At 38.7% G+C, this 18,507-nt stretch overlaps 1 protein-coding gene across 3 annotated transcripts in view; it reads right to left on the reverse strand.

The window, feature by feature from the left end:
• Positions 1-18,507, reverse strand: part of larp (La related protein) — a 414,361-nt gene that overhangs the window by 231,102 nt on the left and 164,752 nt on the right. For all 3 annotated transcript variants that reach the window (XM_067143616.2, XM_067143618.2, XM_067143617.2), the window contains exon 3: positions 2,306-2,356. In XM_067143616.2, the coding sequence (XP_066999717.2) occupies positions 2,306-2,356 (51 nt within the window). The remainder of the gene's footprint in view (positions 1-2,305; positions 2,357-18,507) is intronic.

Below are 18,507 nucleotides of genomic sequence, written 5' to 3' on the forward strand. Positions count from 1 at the left end.
GAGCATAGGTAGTGCATGTAACTGGGAGTTAATATTTGTAACAGGTAATGCTTAAATTTTCTGAAGATATTAAATGTTTTATTTTTTACTTCAAGTTTAATCAGACAGGTGTTTTTTTTTTTTTTAAAGCCGCCAACACATTATAAATATTATCTTGTCACTTTCAATCCATCATGGAGAGTTCTGAGGCAGTGAAACATTATTAGTCTCTATTTTTTTTTCTTTTCTTTTCAGAAGCAGTATGGAATTGCAATATCAGAGAAAGATTGAAGGACTGGTCATAGGATTTCTCTCTTAAAGTGGCACATCACAACAGTTATGCACGTCAGTCCAGTCCATTTTAATTCATAAATGCCCACAGTCAACCAGAAACACACAGAACAATTCTGCATAAACAAATGTAACACACGTAGGCATGATAGCCAAGAGATGGAACTCTCTGCACTTCTAGTCTCCTCCTAAATTAACATATTCTTGCAATTTCAAAGAAAAATATATAAATAAACTAATTTTCAAACCAAATTGCACACCATGAACAAATTGTGCAAAAACAATGAAGGTTGCCACACAGTATCATCATAGGCAGCCTTGTATCATTTGAATTTAATGCAGATATTTATTTATTTACTTATTTTGTCCGACTCATTGGCTGAATTGTCGTAGAGTCCCGGGTTCGATTCCCAAGTCGGGGATTTCAATCGCGTCCAATTAATTCTTCTGGCTTGGGGACTGGATGTTTGTGTATGTCCCAATACTTCCCTCTTCATATTCAGACACACTACACGACCAACCTAAAGCAAAGCAAAGTCACCTCCGTACAGGCCATGAAGGCCCTTGGAGGAGTGGAAGGTAAAGGACTTATTGCTCGTTTCCACCTCATTAGGATTGCTCCATTAAAGGGACACTAGTTTTTATAAAATTATTTCTACTACGTTACTACATCAAGTTTTAAGAAGTGCGATAAATTAAGCCCATGGTGCTTCAAGACTATTCTATTTTATTTTGTTGTTCTTTTAAATCCACTTGATATCACAAGTGAGCAAACCAGTTTACATATGTTTTTATCAGTTTATAGCATAAGATTCGCAAGTCTTGGACTTGTAGAAAATATGAAATTAGAGACAGTATATTTTCAACACAGTTTGATGTTGTTAATATGGTTTTAAATTGTGATCAATTTGACGTTGATAAACTTATATGATTGTCAATTTTTCTACAAACTTCTATCAGCTGATGATGACGCAGAGGTACATTGAAACTAGTATTGATTGAAATATATGTTGTAATTAAATCTACGCAACAATTTTTATGTATTGAATAAGGTGGACGCAAATTAAGTTGTAAGGGTATTTCAGTCGCCTTGACAAGGAATACTGCAATGTATTCAAAACGTTGGCAAACTGTACGGAATGTACAGAAAACAACAACACAGTTCAACCCGGAAAAAGAACTGAATACTGCAACACACTTGTACAACAATGGTGTCTGCTGTGAAGTATATGTGACTGAGGCTGTGGTGCACATGCGCAGGCACTCTGTGATAGTTCTACATCATCGCATTGCCACACGTACCAAATTTTTATGGCAATCCCATCGCCGGCAATCCGGTCATCGACAATTGATCGACAGAAGTTTTCTGGCAATCAAACCATCGCCACGCGAATCACACTTCTTAAAACTTGACATAGTAACATAGTAGAAATAATTCAATAAAAACTAGTGTCCCTTTAATGGAGCAATCCTAATGAGGTGGAAACGAGCAATAAGTCCTTTGCCAGCAATGTGATCGAAGCGGCCCCATATGTGAGGTAGCCATAACACGGTAGTTTGTAGCCTTGAGGTCATATACAACATTTCAACAATTATTACGGAAGTGTACACAGAATTTCAACATGATCTTACACTTATTCGTAATATTCATCAATTCATGAAATAACAAATAATAAAAATTAAAATTAAAAGTAAGATTTGATAGAATTTGATATTTCAGGAATAAAACATTTCATTCTGTTTTTGATTAAATGGTATCTATTTCAGGTATAATCTGTTTCTAAATATTTGGTTTCTTTTCAGGTATTGTCTCCTTTAATTTATCTGGAATTAGTTTCAATACACTGAAAAACCTCATAGTTACAGAACAGCTCAACATTTTGAAATTGACTACTATAATGGCTCCAATTTTTACCTGTGGTTATAAAGTAACATCACAAGTTAAGCAGCAAACCCCTTCTTACTGTACTATCTAATAAAAATATATGCTGCCCATGCAGTTAACAAAACTTTCAAATGATATAGTAATACTGACCTCTACACCACCAAGAGTCGGCCAATCATCCACATCAGAAAAATCGCTTGCCTGGAAAGCAGAAGGAGCAAAAATAAGCAATGATTACAAGACTCCTATCGAAGAAAAAAAAAAAAAAAAAATGACCAACCAATGAGGAGTTCTTATGAATAATAATAACAACAATAAAACTTTGAAAACTGAGATCATGTTTACTGATCCTCCACTGGTAAATAAAATAACTGATAGACAATAAATCAAAATTGTGACGTATTTAGGACAAATTATCACTTATAATCTCAATATGGTATAGGCATATGATGAAAATGAGAGAAGAGAGTGCCCCCAAAAAAAAACCAACAACAACAGCTTTTTCAGAAAAGTTAACAAGAAAGAGACCATGAGGAAGACCCCAAAAGAGGTGTACAGATTCAGTGCAAAAGTGCATCAAAAAGAGGGGAGGAAAACCAGAAGATGTATTTAAAAACGGAGAAGAGTGGTGGAGAGACAGGCAGTGATGGAGGTCCTTGATTCACAACCCGACCCAGGAAGCTGGAAACGGGAAATGAAGATGATGATGAATCTACATAAGAAACCAGGTTAGCATAACAGAATAAATAAACCGAACAAAAATTAAATTACCAAAATTACATACAATAAAAACAGCGTATCGATAGCAGCTAAATTAAGACATTGTATATAACAGACACACAGCCACAAATACAATAAATTATGCTAGTGAAACCATTTTTTAAAACTACTAAGAAAGCTGAAATAGGCAAAATACTTAGGACAGAAAGAAGAATAATTAGAACATCCATAAATTAATAAATAGTCTAACAGAAGGGTGTTTTTTCAGTTGAAGAAAAAAATGGCAGCATCTCTCCAAATGAAAAAAATATTGGGCTGACAAAAATGTAAAAATCCTCTGCATTAATTGACTCGAGTGGTCCAATGTAAGTTATAAAATGTAAAATAAATAAATTAAATAAATAAATAAATAAATAAATAAATAAATAAATAAATTTAATTGGAAGGGACAATATAGAGAAATTTCTCTAAACAGCAGAAATGCACAGGCATTCAGAGAAGATCTTCCTTACTTATTACAGACATCTTCACAGCAAGGGTGAAATTACAATAATATACAATGATTTGTAGTGGCTAGTTGCTTTACATCGCACCGACATAGATAGGTCTTATAGCGACGATGATACAGGAAAGGCCTAGGAATGGGAAGGGAGTGGCTGTGGCCTTAATTAAAGTACAGCCCCAGCATTTGCCTGGTGTAAAAATGGGAAACCACGGAAAACCATCTTCAGGGCTGCCGACAGTGGGGTTCAAACCCACTATCTCCCGGATGCGAGCTCACAGCTGCACGCTCCAAACCGCACAACCAACTCGCCCACTGCATGCTACACACACATGCGCGCGCGCGCACACACGCGCACACACAGAGGCAAGAAAAACAAAACATATAATAAATGATGAAGAAAAGATGTGTTATGATCTATTTCACTGAAGTTTTGCACTTCATCCTATTTTTTGGATAGGGGAGATAGGTGATAGGGTGGATTGTTTACTGCCCTAGCCTTATTTTTTCCTTGCATAACCCAGAAAACGCATCAGTGGATGTGAGGGAATAACATTTCCCCAATCTTCAATCGAGAAGAACCACTCAAGGCCCAGAACTCTACAAACAGCATCACGCAGCTTTACTGTGTTTCACAAGGAAACATCAAGGCTGAATAGTAGAAGTGGACTTTACTGACCAGTCACGATTTGGCTTGTGATCACTTGATTGTAGAAAAGGGTATGGAGAAGGCCTGGAGAAAGGTACTCTCCTACCAAATTCTCACCCAGGACACTTTCTCAGGGCGGTTCTCTGACGGAGTGAGCAGGAATCAATATTACTGCAAGGACAGATTTGGTCTTCGTGGTGCATATTCGTATGTGAAGGACATGTTTATGGAGCATTTTATGCCTATTGCTCCATTTATTGGTGACTGTTCTACACTAACGCAGGACAATGCAAGCCCTTATGTTGCAAATTGTGTGCAACAGTTCTTGGATGAAGTGGAGATTTCTGTTGTTTGAATCCTATAAACATCTATGGGACCATCCTGAGAGAAGGGTTTGTCAGTACTACTAACAGGATCTACGGAAGGCCCACTGGAAGAATGAGAGATGATTCCTCAAGAGGACATTGCAGCATTAATGAGGAACATGCCTGAATGGTTGGATGTTGTGACTGGTGCGAACCGAGAGTGTTGGACATCACCTGGTTTCATTTGTCAGGATGTGACTATGTCCACAATTCAAGGTACCGGTACACCTACAACCTACACAATGCAGTTGGGACATTTCTATCCTGGGTTACAGTTGACATTACGATTTCCATGGATATAAACAGACTGTGTTGAAAGTTCTCAACTCATGAGTCAAACATTACCCAATTGCAACAGTCAAGTTTTAGGGAGGAAGGGGGTCTGAGATTGCTCTTGGTAAACTGTCAGAGTATAGTAAATAAACAATTAAAATTTGGTACATTGATGGAATCTTATGAGACTGATTTGGTGATAGGAGTGGAATCGTAGTTGAGAGAAGGGGTGGGTGATAGAGAAGTATTTCCAGAAGGGTACACAGTCTATCGTAGAGACCGAGGAGATAAAATGGGAGGGGGGAGTGTTTATTCTGGTAAAGGAAACTTATTGTTCACATGAATGGTTTACTGATGAAAGGGATGAAATATTAGGGATAAACTTAGTTTGTGATAATATGGAGGAGATGGGAATTATAGGAACATATAGGCCTGGAAGAGAGGAAAGAGACAGGGAAATATTTGAGAAAATAATAGATTACACTCATAAAAGCAATAATGATATGGTAATAATTGGGGGAGATCTAAACGTGCCTGAAGTTGAATAGAATGGAGCTCCATGAACAGAAACTGGCAAATAAGTTAATTTGGGAAGGAGGATTTACACAAGTAGTACAAGAACCGACTCGTCTCAATAACTTACTAGATGTATTTTTGGTTAAACCATGGGAAGTTGTTGATAAAACTGAGGTAATTGAAGGAATAGGTGACCATGAGGCTGTAATAATAGATGTAGGACTCGTACCTAAAAATGCTTAATAAGAGGGTCACACAAGACAAGAAATTATACAGAAAAACTAAAGTTGATAAATTTGGGACTTACCTTAAATCACAATTCAGTTGTTGGATAAGTGAACGGAATAATGTGGATATACTTTGGGCTAAATTTAAAGGAATCATTTGAGAAGGAGAGAAGAGATTTGTACCTGTTAAGAAGGGTAAAATGACCTCAGACCCTGTTTATTATACAAGGGAAAAGAAAATTAAAAAGAAAATGTAGAATAGTAAACAGGAAAATCAAAGAGAGTAGAGAAAATAGAGAAACTAGAAAACAGCTAATGAGGGAACTGAATAGAGTGAAAAAGGAAGCAAAAGAGAATTATATGAATGGCATACTTCAAGAGGGTAATGACCACAAAGGGAAATGGAAAAAGCTGTATTCATATATTACGAATCAAAAAGGAATCCAAATTCCTACAATGGTGGGAGAAAGGGGTGAACACTATTTAACAGATACTGAGAAAGCAAATCTATTTAGTAGGGAATTCAGAGATCCAGTAGACGATTGTCAGGAGTTGGAAACCGTAACAGAAGATAGAGAAGGAGAGACACAGGGAAACAAGAAGCTTCTCATTCACAAATTAAGATATTTTCAGAGAAATCCAACTGCTTCAGCAAGGAAAAGCAGCAGAAAGTGATCAAATTACTGGGGAGGTATTCAAGACAATGGGGTCGTACATAGTGCCTTATTTAAAATTTCTCTTAGACTTAGACTCTTAGACTATGTCATAAATAATAAATGGACCGGAATGGAAGGAATCTATAATAATACCAATTTATAAAAGAAAGGGTGATAAAAGGAAACCAGAGAACTACAGACCAATCAGCCTAACCAGTATAGTTTAATAGCAAAGTACATCAGAGGGGTATGTGATGATAAAAATTGGTTCATGAGGAGCCAGTATGGGTTTAGAAAGAAATTTTCTTTGTGAGGCACAACTGGTGGGATTTCAGCAGGACATATCAGATCAGTTGGATTCAGGAGGCCAGTTAGATTGCATAGTCATAGATCTTTCCAAAGCCTTTGATAGCGTGGAACATGGAATATTATTAAAGAAATTGGAGGGAATAAGATTGGACATAAGGGTTATACGTTGGATAAGAACATTTCTAAATTCATAATAAATAATGTTACTTGTTTTACGTCCCACTAACTACTATTTTAAGGTCTTCGGAGACGCCATTTCTAAATTCAAGGGTTCAGAAAGTCAAAGTAGGAAATAATGTATTGCAGGAAGAGAAAGTTTGGAAGGGAATTGCACAGGGTAGTATAATCGGTCCGTTACTTTTCTTAATATATGCAAATGATTTAGGGAACAATATAACATCAAAAATAAGATTGTATGCAGATGACATAATTGTTTATAGGGAAATAAATAACATTGAGGATTGTTCAGAATTACATAGGGACCTTGAGAGTATCCAACAATGGGTTGAAGAAAATAATATGAAGGTTAATGGAGGCAAATCAACTGTTACAACATTTACAAACAGGAGCTTTAAAACTGAATTTGAATATACTTTGGATGAGGAAATTATCCCCAAGAGATGGCAAGTGCAAATACTTAGGTGTGAGATTTGAAAGTGATTTGAGCTGGAAGGGTCATGTTGATGACATTGTTGGGAAAGCATACAGATCGGTTACATGTCATAATGAGATTACTCAAAGGATGCAACAAAGAATTAAAAGAGAAAAGTTACTTAAGTACGGTTCGTCCATTATTGGAATATGCAAACAGTGTTTGGGATCCTCACCAAGCATACCTAATAAAAGAAATAGATAGTGTGCAGAGGAAAGCAGCAAGATTTGTAACAGGGGACGTGAGGAGAAAAATAGTGCATCAGAAATGTTAGAGTAACTTGGGTGGGAAACTTTAAGTAAGAGAAGGGAGAAAACTAGACTTCTAGGATTATATAGAGCCTATACAGGAGAAGAAGCATGGAGAGAGAAATACGTGAGAGGCTTCAGTTGGAAAGTCATTATATCGGCAGAACTGACCACAAGTATAAAATTAGAAGGAATTTTAGCAGAAGGGATTGGGGTAAATTTTCATTCATTGGGAAGGGCGTGAAGGAGTGGAACAGTTTACCTGGGGTAGTGTTTGATCCTTTTCCAAAATCTGTACAGATATTCAAGAAGAGAATAAACAGCAACAGAGAAAATAAATGAAATGTTAGAGGGCATTCGACCAGTGCAAGATATTGTAAATAAAAAATGTGTGTGATTAAATTAATTCCATCCCCTGATCTATCTATGGAGTTTGGATAGCCAAATTAGGGGACTGCCTGTAGAAGTACAGTGGGGACTTCGAGGGCCCTGGGACCGCTACGGTAGCTGTGAAGGCCCTTCAGGAACTCTGACAAGTGGTGGGAAAAGGGGCTCTGGTTAAGACGCAGCACGTCGTTATGCTACTTAGGTTCCAAAATGGGTAAAATATAAGTATGTAAATAAAAGCAATGTTAATTTTAATCTTATATCAGTTGTATAGTATTATTAGAAGTAATTTCACATATTGTATATGAGTTGACTATGTTTGTAAGTACAGGAGATAATATAAGTAGAATTTTGTAAACAATATAAATTTATTGAGAATGATGTGTGTTTAATAGAAAAAATTGTTAGCATTAATTGTATAATATAGTATTCTAGGAAAATTTTCTTCTTCTCTTGTTAATTTAAAATTTAGTGCTTGACAATAATGTAGACACCTCATTTGCAAATAAAGATATTTTGATTTGATTTTTGACTGGAAATATTCTTGTTCTTCCCAGCCCTGAGCTTTTCCCAATTAATTATCAGCACCTTAGCACAGTTTCTTGGCCAGATCCCTCATCTGATGCCAACTCTATATGAAGGGATGTATTCATTATTGTGTGTTCCTTTGGTGATTTGCAATGTAATGTGCTGTACGTGAATGAAGATTTGTATTAAGAAAAACAACAGTTGTCCCCCGAGCTGGAGCATTTAACCAAAGTTAAAATCCCCAACCCAGCTGGGAATCCAACCTGGGGCTTTCAGAACTAAAGGCAATTATGCTGACCATTCAGCCAAGGAGCCAATCAACTTGATGATTGGGAATAAGGATGTTTCCTCCTAGGGTTGGACAAGTGACAACATTCCCCAAACTTACCAATTCCCCATAGTGTGACCGTATCGGTCATATACATATTTATTTAATAATTATTTTAGGCGGTGAATAACTGTTGTCAAGCTCCCTTGTCCATATTACAGAAAGTTGCATTAGGTTGCATCTGTTTGCACAAAGCCTCCAACTTGGTGTAAACATGAGTCCGTCATAGCTGGAGGAATCCCCAGAAAGAGAGCGAGTTATGAAAAATGACAAGGAAAGAAAATCAATACTAATAACTCCACCCACTAAAACTGGCCGAAACACGGCAATGCCAACGTGCAAGCTTGATTTGTATTATAAGATTTTGATATATGCATAATAATTAGTAAGGGAAATCTTGGCATGTCATATGTTTTCATAATAGACCTCTGCCAAAATTCGAGTTGTTTATAAATGTTTAACGTACGGAAAATTACGTTACCATTTGATTATATAAGCACCAGTAGCGTGCTTACACCAACTAAGTACGCAGACTCCGAATGGGGAACTGTGATGGGGATCCCCGTAAAGGCATCATTTTGATAATTAATTTAAAATAAACCGCCGATCGATGCGTTTTCCGCACAGAACTAGATTACTTAAAAGTCTGAGTCACATATTTGAGCGCATTGCCGATGTCACATAACCCGTAAAACCACTGATTTACGAAAATGTGATTGGGACTGATCGCCGTCTATTGTTCGTGTAGAGGTAATATTATATAAGGGGAATCGTGTTGAGACAACATCGACTTGACGCGTAAGATTGAAGGCATACACACGGTCCGCTGGTGTTATGGCCTTAGGGTGGGTTTCCATTTGAGATTAACTTGGAGAGTAACTTTCGATATCCGCTCTCAGGTTGTTGTCCATTTGAGAGTTAATTTAGGCCCGAATAACTATCGAGAGTACCTGGCGAGCCCCTCGCCAAGATAGCTTTCAGGAGTTCTCGTCACACCCTGTCCACTTCTGCACCTGTAGAGAGTGAAGAGCGGTCAAAATGTTATCACACTACTACTGACAAGTCGCAGCAACTGTGATTATTCTCTTTAAAAAAAAAAAAAAAGAAACTATTTTGGAAATTGTCATCTGTCCTGCTACCAATTTTTCTGTTTTTCATTTTTTTTTAATTCTTGAGATACCTTAAACAATAGAGAGGACCACATTAGTGATTAAATATTGTATATATTATATTATATACTTGTTATTACAATAATAACCAGGCTACAATCATTACAATATATTCATTTCCATGCAAATTGATGTTGAAAATGAAAAATGAAAACTAACAATTTACTCTTAATTCACCTTTATTAAACAGACTTAAGTTACCCAATTCCTTGTGAAGTTTCCTTTGAACTTCAGCTCCGGAACACGAAAACTTCACTCCTATTTCCTCTAAAGTTTTATGTTTCTTCACTCTGTCACGGTAATCGGTACATTTCACAATGAAAATCCACAGCCTGTTTCCAGTCATTTGACTGGGTCAGGAATGGAATGAATGAATCCCCCATCTAGCGGCGAGGATAGGAATTGTGCCGGCTGCCCGAAGCCTGTCGCACTCCTCTGGGGCAATGTTTAATGAATGACAGATGAAATGAAATGGTATTGGAAAGTGTTGCTGGAATGAAATATGACAAGGAAAACCGGAGTACCCGGAGGAAAACCTGTCCCGCCTCCGCTTTGTTCAGCACAAATCTCACATGGAGTGACCGGGATTTGAACCACGGAACCCAGCAGTGAGAGGCCGGTGCGCTGCCACCTGAGCCACAATACAAAATTTCTCGACTTTCATACATTTCAATTAACAGTTTTGTTTCCTGCAGTGACCAATTTTTAGTCATCTTGAAATTGAAAATAGAACCAAGTTCTCGATAGCTTCGCCACAATTCGAACACAGTTCGTATCTGGTGAGCTAATCTCCGAGAAGGCCGGGGAGTGCGTGTCGACTAGCGAGGATGTTGAGACAAGTTAGCTCTCGGAGAGTTACGAGCGAATTTCCGTTAGTTGCTCTCGGCACTGTGTCCATTGGCGAGTAACTGCTATCGAGAGGTTCTCGCCAGCGTTTACTCTCAAGTGTACGGGCACCTTTACCTGTATTCTGGAGTGATAATATACATTTTGCAAATACACAGTGTGAAAAACCTTGTCCAAGTGATAGTATTGAAAGTATTTAAATAACGCAGAGGTGCCAACTTTGAAGTGGATTATCAGTAATCACCCTCCGCCCCCGAGAAAAAATTCAAGTCAAGTCCAAAGCATGCTCCTTCCTTCTTGATAATGACACCCCTTTTGCCCTTCCCTCTAGCAGTCCATCCAAAAGTATATCATATTACACAATAACATATGCACGCAACCTGATGGTTCTGTGATAAAACATTCCTTGTAGCTTGTTTCTCACGCAGCAGCTGCCTTTCAGTGTAGTTTTTCTTGAAGCATCCTTCCGACTGTGATGACATTTTCATTTTCTGAACCATAAGTGATACCAGTGCAGATGTGCTTAATGTAGGCCTCACTTCTTTCTCAATCTTTCTGTCAACTGTCAGGTACACTTAACACAGCAAATACAACATTACTGAAGGATGTGTAGTGGAGAAGAGCAGCGCCTGAGCTCTTTCATTCACAATGAATTTTACAACGCTTATGGGTAGCAGAAGGAAGTCACGATCGAATAAGTATCGTTGCCAACTCACAAGCATTGAAATAAAGACGATTTGGGAGAAAGGCTCAAAAGGACTCAAGATTTTTCCTTTTCTTTTGTTTCCGTCGAAAATTATTTTTTCGTGATAATGTCAGCTTTTCTGTAATAATTTTCCCTTTGACCGTAACTCTGTAATCGTGAGGTGAAATCCGTAATAATTACGGACAATCCATAATAGTTGGCACCTCTGATAACGTGACCGCAAGAACGGTGTTACAGTTTTGAAAAATTGTGTTTTTGAGTGACGCAACTTATTTCAACGTCATTAGACTTGTAACAGTGAAGAAGAGGAACCTGGGATTATGAACGTGCTCATCAGGAATAGAAGAGGATTCAAACCTGTGATCCACATCAGCACCATGAGAGGCTAAACGTCTATAAGGGCCTTTCCTGGGAATGGAACAAAGAACTACAGTATTTCAAGTTTAATTTTTCTTCGCTTTCTAGATGAGGTGGCATTTGACTCTAGCTAGGCTCAAAAGGTCCTATACCATCGAACGCCTTGGCGTATGGTGCTATAATATGGTGGTAGCCGGAAATTACAGGGATAATGATGCTGTCGTATTGTTCTTTGGGGCAATGGCGTGGGTGGTATGGTTGCAATAGCAAATCTCGAACTACACATGAGCAAAATAGTGTAGATAAACTGGAACCAAAAATGGTGAGATGCTGGAACATGTCATGTCAACTGTACATTTTTTGATGCATTGTTTTGGAACCTCAGTTGCAATGTAAAGAGACCAACTTGTTCCATTTGAACAAAGAGTCCCCAAATACACCAGAGTTGATTTAATTTTGCCCATATCCCATGGTTAGGAGGAATGAATCACAGCCATACACCTTGACAGGCTGATAACTTGGGAGTAACATGGAATGTAATCAAAAACATCCACTGGCATAGTAGGGTTTGATTTAAGACAGTGTCACTTCTTCAGCTTTGATGTGAAGAATATGGACAGTTGAGCGTTATGAATAACGCAGGCAATACCGTACACTGACGTATTAAACCAACAAAAATTGAAAATACACTGACTGAGCAAATATCATGGCATAGCGGAGCACTGATGCACAGGTGTGTTGTCTGCGCACAACACGCCCGCTGTGCCAGCGGCAGTTGTATAGGAGACCTTGTGAGCAGTGGTTGTGCATGTGACAGGTGCAACATGGAACGTCGTCGTGAGCTGACACCCTTCGAACGGGGTATGGTGGTCGGTGCCCGACGGATGGGAAGTGCAATTTTGGAAGTGGTGCGGGAATTCAGCTTCACACGATCAACCGTGTCCAGGGTTTATTGTGAATGGTTGAATGCGGGTGTCACCATCCACAACAGATGGACGACCGGCCGTCCAACCACCCTCGATGATCGTGACCGGCGACATCTGAGACGGATTGTCAATAGTGACAGACGGGCAACCGTGCACCAAATCACGGCTCAATTCAACACAGGCTGTGCTAGACACGTCTCCCAGCGGACAATCCGTAAGAACATGGGTTCTATGGAGTATGGGAGCCGGCGCCACACACGGGTGCCACTGTTAACCCAATGTCATCGGGCACAACAACGCGCATTTGTCGCCAGTCACCAGGGATGGACACTGGAACAATGGCGTAAAGTGATATGGTTGGACGAATCACAATTTCAACTGTACCATGCCGATGGGAGGCACCGTGTATGGCGCAGACCACATGAAGCGATGGATCCCGCCTGCCTCGAAGGTGTGGTCCAGGGCGCTGGTGTCTGTGTTATGGTCTGGGGTGCATTTTCCTGGTATGGAATGGGCCCCCTAGTTGTTCCAGAAGAGACTTTGAATGGTACGCGGTATGTTGAGCTGCTCGGAGACCATCTCCACCCATTTTTGGCCTTTCAGCGCCCCGACGGTTCTGCGGTGTTTCAAGATGATAACGCGCCGCCACATCGCTCCCACGTAGCCCGGGAATGGTTCCAGGAACATGCAGCGGAGGTCCAACGACTGCCATGGCCAACCAAGAGCTGCAATATGAACCCTATCGAGCATATCTGGGATGTCCTGGAACACAGGCCCCGCGCCATGGATCCTGCACCCACGAACAGAACAGCATTGGCGGCCGCTCTGCAAATGATCTGGTGTCAGCTACACCCAGAGGACTACCAGGGACTTGTCGACTCACTTCAACGGCGTCTCACTGCAGTTCGCAGGGCCAGAGGAGGCTCCACACGCTATTAGGTGACTATCTCATGACAATATATAAGTAATAATGACATTCGATAAGTCAGTGTATACTACCTAATGTACAGGTTTGGTGCACTACCTTCCGTCAAGAACGTGATGTTTGTATAAATAATCACATGGCCTGCATTGCTAAACATAATACATCTGACTTTCCTTTCAACCGTTACAACTGATCAGAGAAAAGACCACTGTAATTATTTTCTTAAAATCCCACTCCCTACAAGCTCCTGAAACGACTGAATTTACTACAAATTCACTCAATAAAAGAGTGTTGGCAATGAGAATACAGTATACAGCATATAAACAGACTGTATTTATGATGTCTGTGATTGTAGTTCATTTATTCCACATAAATATCACAAAATGATCCCTAGTAAGGGTTTTCTTACATCAGCCTGACTTTGCAATTGTCCCAAATTTCTTATACATCAATACTTCTGAAGCTAAACCCAGCAAAACTCAAGTGGCCTTCTTTCAATATAGCCAGCTTTATATCAACTGTAAAAACAAGACAGTCTGTTGTGTACCAATGCTTGGATTCATGAAATATGATTATGTAAATGAATATTGACATCAATGTTTACTCAACAATACCAAATCTTAAAAAGAGTTTCCATATGCAAAACCCCCAACACATTCAACGGTTGAATCATACTCGTGGTGCCCTTTGGGAATAATTTTTACAACATTCTTTTCCTGAAGTGTAGCTTTCAATATTGACTTCCCAGTTTGTCCTATCCACACATCAACAAGCAAAATGCTGAAATCTGGAACGTGACAGAAATGCACATTTTTCAGCCAATCAAACAAAATTCATAGTCAGTTCTCCAGATCTTTTAGGAAGCATGTACAAGTTGCCTGCCATAAACAAGGCCCAAAAACTCAATTTTAATGGTATAATAACAAGTAAAACGGGAAGTAGCTCTCCATTCACAAATATGAGCTGCACAGTGTACCTACGAGTCAATGCATTCACTAACTGGGGTTCAACCACAACGTGTCGTTAACCTTGTTTTTCTAGAGTACATCCAGAATAAAATTCTAAATTGAAACCACTCTGATCATACAATGTGCACTGGTATCATATCAGCAACATCCTTGAGAAATGCTGTGGCACCTGACAAAAGAATGGTGTGATCCATAGTGTAACGTCGAGAGACCAATTCTGTTACTTTCCGTGACACAAAGTGGAATTACTTTTTAACTGTGTCTAGCCACTGCTTGAACACGCAAAATGAATTGTCATTTGCATGGTGTGCTGCAAAGAAAGCCTATTTACATAGGCTGTAATAATGAAATATTTTATTGACTTTCCTACTGCTTTTAAACTCTGTATAGGTCTCATTACCAATGAACTCCAATTTGCCTTGCCTCCTTTTTTTCCTTCTTCTTCTTCTTCTTTTTTTCCTTCTTTTTTTCTTCTTCTTCTTCATTGACCACTTTCTGGTTATCTTCAAAGATTTTTCCTGAATTCTCTGACATTCACTGTTTATGGTTTAAATCTTATGTTTATGTTTTTTTCCAGTTTCTTTAAATTTTCTGGGTTTTTTTTGTCAGCTCCTTCTACTACATTTATTTTGCTGAAAAATCAGTTACTTATTTTTGTAATGCAAGTCAATACATGTTAGTTCATTTTCAACTTTTATACACTCCTCAGTTTCCCGATTATCCACATCGTCAATATAGTGAGGATCAAGGAAGGCCAAAATATTGTCTATTTCAACGTCGAAATGTTTGTTTTCAATGGTTCATGATTAGTCCTATAACAAGCAGATTAAACCTACAAGTACAGGCTCTTTTCTTTGGCTTGCTCCGTGCATCAGGGGAACATGCACGAAAGGCGATAGCGCGGTCGGGTGGCTCATTTGCCGAGAGATATATTGCTTCATGACCAGCTAAGGCGATTAATGCAGCATGGTAGCGATAACCACTGCTTCACAGCAATAGTTCAGTTCAACACCTGCAGTATTGGTAGCGTGTTCAATGTGTTCACTTTAAAATAGCTTAGTTTCTTCAGGAATACTAATAATGTGTTTAACGAGTGATGTATACAGTAAAACAGTGTATATTCATTGTGCTGTTCTATATGAAGCATTCTTCTTATACAGAATGTTGCTTCTGATTCATCCGCTAATTTCCGGGCATCCTCCCTCCCCATAGGAGTAGGGTACGTAAATTAGTAAAGAAGTTCAGCACCACCAGGACCATTCTTAACAAGAAATCATGCAGGAAACGAACAATTTTAACAGAGGAAAAGCCTGACGAAATAGGAGCTCTCCTGGAAAGAACTCTAACAAAATCCCTGTCACATATTGCTGTACAAGCTAATGTGCCGTTATCTTCTGCCCACAAAGCAACAAAACTGTTAAAAGCAAAACCGTACAAATCCACCCCTGCCCAATATTTAAGAGGACCTAACCGTTTCGCTAAGATTCGGTAACTGGTTGCTTCAGTCAGTTCACGATGGGTATGTTGACCCAGAACATTTATTTTATAGCGATGAAGCAGGGCTACACTTAAGTGGCTATGTAAATAGTCAAAACAATCACTACCGGTGTGCAGAAAATCCCCACCATCTGGATGTCCGTCCACTTCATGATGTAAAGATAGGAGTTTGGTGTGCAGTAAGTGCTCGCAGAATTATAGGACCTATATTTTTCCGTGAAACAATAAATGCTGATTGATATATAGACTTCATTCGCAGATCATTTTTTCAAGAACTGATTGAAGAACAAAGAAGTAATGCTTACTTTATGCAAGATAATGCGATGGCACACACTGCTAATTGGTCTGTGGAGGTAATACAGGAAGTTTTCGAAGATCGTGTGGTTAATTATCCTCCTAGATCTCGTGATTTAAATCCCTGTGATTATTACCTGTGGGGGATGCTGAAGGAAAAAGTGTACGTGAATAACCCTCACACAAGAAAAGAACTGTAAGAGAACATTACACAAGTTATTTCGAACATCACACGGACCGAGATTCGCCGAGTGTCTGCAAACCTATTTACAAGGTGTCAGACGTGTTTGACAGCTGAGGGACAACATTTTCAACATCAAGTGTAATGGCAGATAGGTTTTAGACTAATAGTTTCACTAGAAATGGATTTGCATAAATTTTAATTGCCGTGAGTAGTGGGGAGGAAAATCATGCATTATTCCAGCTAGCGACGGAAGGTCATTGCGCCAGCCGTGCCATGCTCCGAGTGGTGCTGTGGAACGAGAAAAAAGACCTTGTACATCGCGCCCCAATCACTGAATTCTGACGGGCAATTTCTACAATCATTCTGAATAAAACTAGTGTGTGATATTAGAGTGATGTATATATGTCAGGAGCCTGTAGGTAGCACCACTTCCCTTTGGTGTGATGCACTTCTCTCTGGCGCTACCAGATGGCCTTCGGATGTCCCCTGGCAGCTCGGTGTGTAAGGGAGAGGGAGAGTGAGTGGAGGTAGCCCTGGACATAAGGGACGGAGATATTATGTTTACTCGAGTGTTAGTGGCAGTGTAGCCCTGCATTGTGCAGCTTAGTCCTGCACCAGTGTATTAACTACCTATAGGCCTACAGCATGTATTGATTGTTCACATGACAATGTTTAATATAGTTACTGAAGTTTACCGTTGTTTATATTATTCCTTCTTGCATCCTGTGAGAGAACCAGCCTCATGGCAACACAGTCCACTTCACAATACTAAAATAATTATTTCAAGTTTATTCAACTAGCATATTATATACTTTAAAGACCAATTCCATTTCAACATTTGAAAAAGAGGTTTCCTTCCTGTCGCTTTCTATACTTAGGTTTAAAAGTTAAAATAGCCAAATTAGAGAAGGATATCGAGTTTCTTAAACAATGTATTACGTATAATTTGACAGCTAATTTTCTCAAAGGCAACTTGAAAAGATTTCGACCTTCACCTCGCAATGCTAAGACCCAAATTAAAACGAACAAAATTTGGCTAGAGAAGAAATTAAATTCCTATACAAGAAAAAATCTTTCTTAAATCATAGACTATATGAAACTCACCTCGTAGCTGCAAATTGACTTGTAATTTATTTCAAAATGATGACGAAAATTCAATTTTAGCCAAAGGTCCTAATCACAATTGGCCTAATCTTAATATGCTTGACACCTCTACTACTATGATCTTAGAATCTGAACTAGCCATCAGTAAATTACCCCTTGAAGAACAGGATGAATTTAGGTTCGAAGTAAAATGTAAAATTAACGACATTCTTAACTCAAATATGAGCCCCAACATCCCTATCAGCAATAAAGAATCAATCATTGATCAAAAACGATTACGCGCTCTTAAAATGAAGATTTCTGATAATAATCTTATTGTCACTAAGGCTGACAAGGGCAATACCACCGTTATAATGGAAAGAAACGAATATATTGATAAGGCTAAAGATTTCTTTTCTGACAGTTCGTTCACTGTTGTTAAAAAGGACCGTACTCAAAAAATCCAACGCCTACTTAAACAAACTCTTAAAAATAGTTCATTCCTTTTAACTGAACAAAAAAAAACTAAATTTATTAGCATGAATCCAAGCCTTCCGACCGCTAAAGCCCTTCCTAAGATACACAAACCCGGCGTCCCTCTCCGCCCGATCATCAATTATAGACCAAGTCCTCTTTACAATGCTTCTCAATTCATTCAAAAGTTCTAAGAAGATATTACCATTTTTTATCTAATAAATCTATTAAAAATAATATAGAATTGATCGAGAATCTTAATAAATTTCATATCCAACCTAATCATTCCCTTGACGTTAATATGTATCCTAGTATTCAAACCTCTAAATTATACCCTATCATTGAAAACAATTTAGGTAAATACAGCCACCTAAGTGCTTTGGAAATACAAGACTTTATGTCTATCTTGAAACTGGTTTTAAATAATGACTATTTAACTTTCGATGGTATCATCTATCAGCAGGAGGGTTTGGCCATGGGATCGCCGGCTTCGGGTATCTTGGCTGAAATCTACTTGGATTTTTTAGAACATACTAAAATTGATAATAATAATAATAATAATA

Source organism: Anabrus simplex, chromosome 3 (assembly GCF_040414725.1).
Source record: "Anabrus simplex isolate iqAnaSimp1 chromosome 3, ASM4041472v1, whole genome shotgun sequence".
Lineage (NCBI taxonomy): Eukaryota > Metazoa > Arthropoda > Insecta > Orthoptera > Tettigoniidae > Anabrus > Anabrus simplex.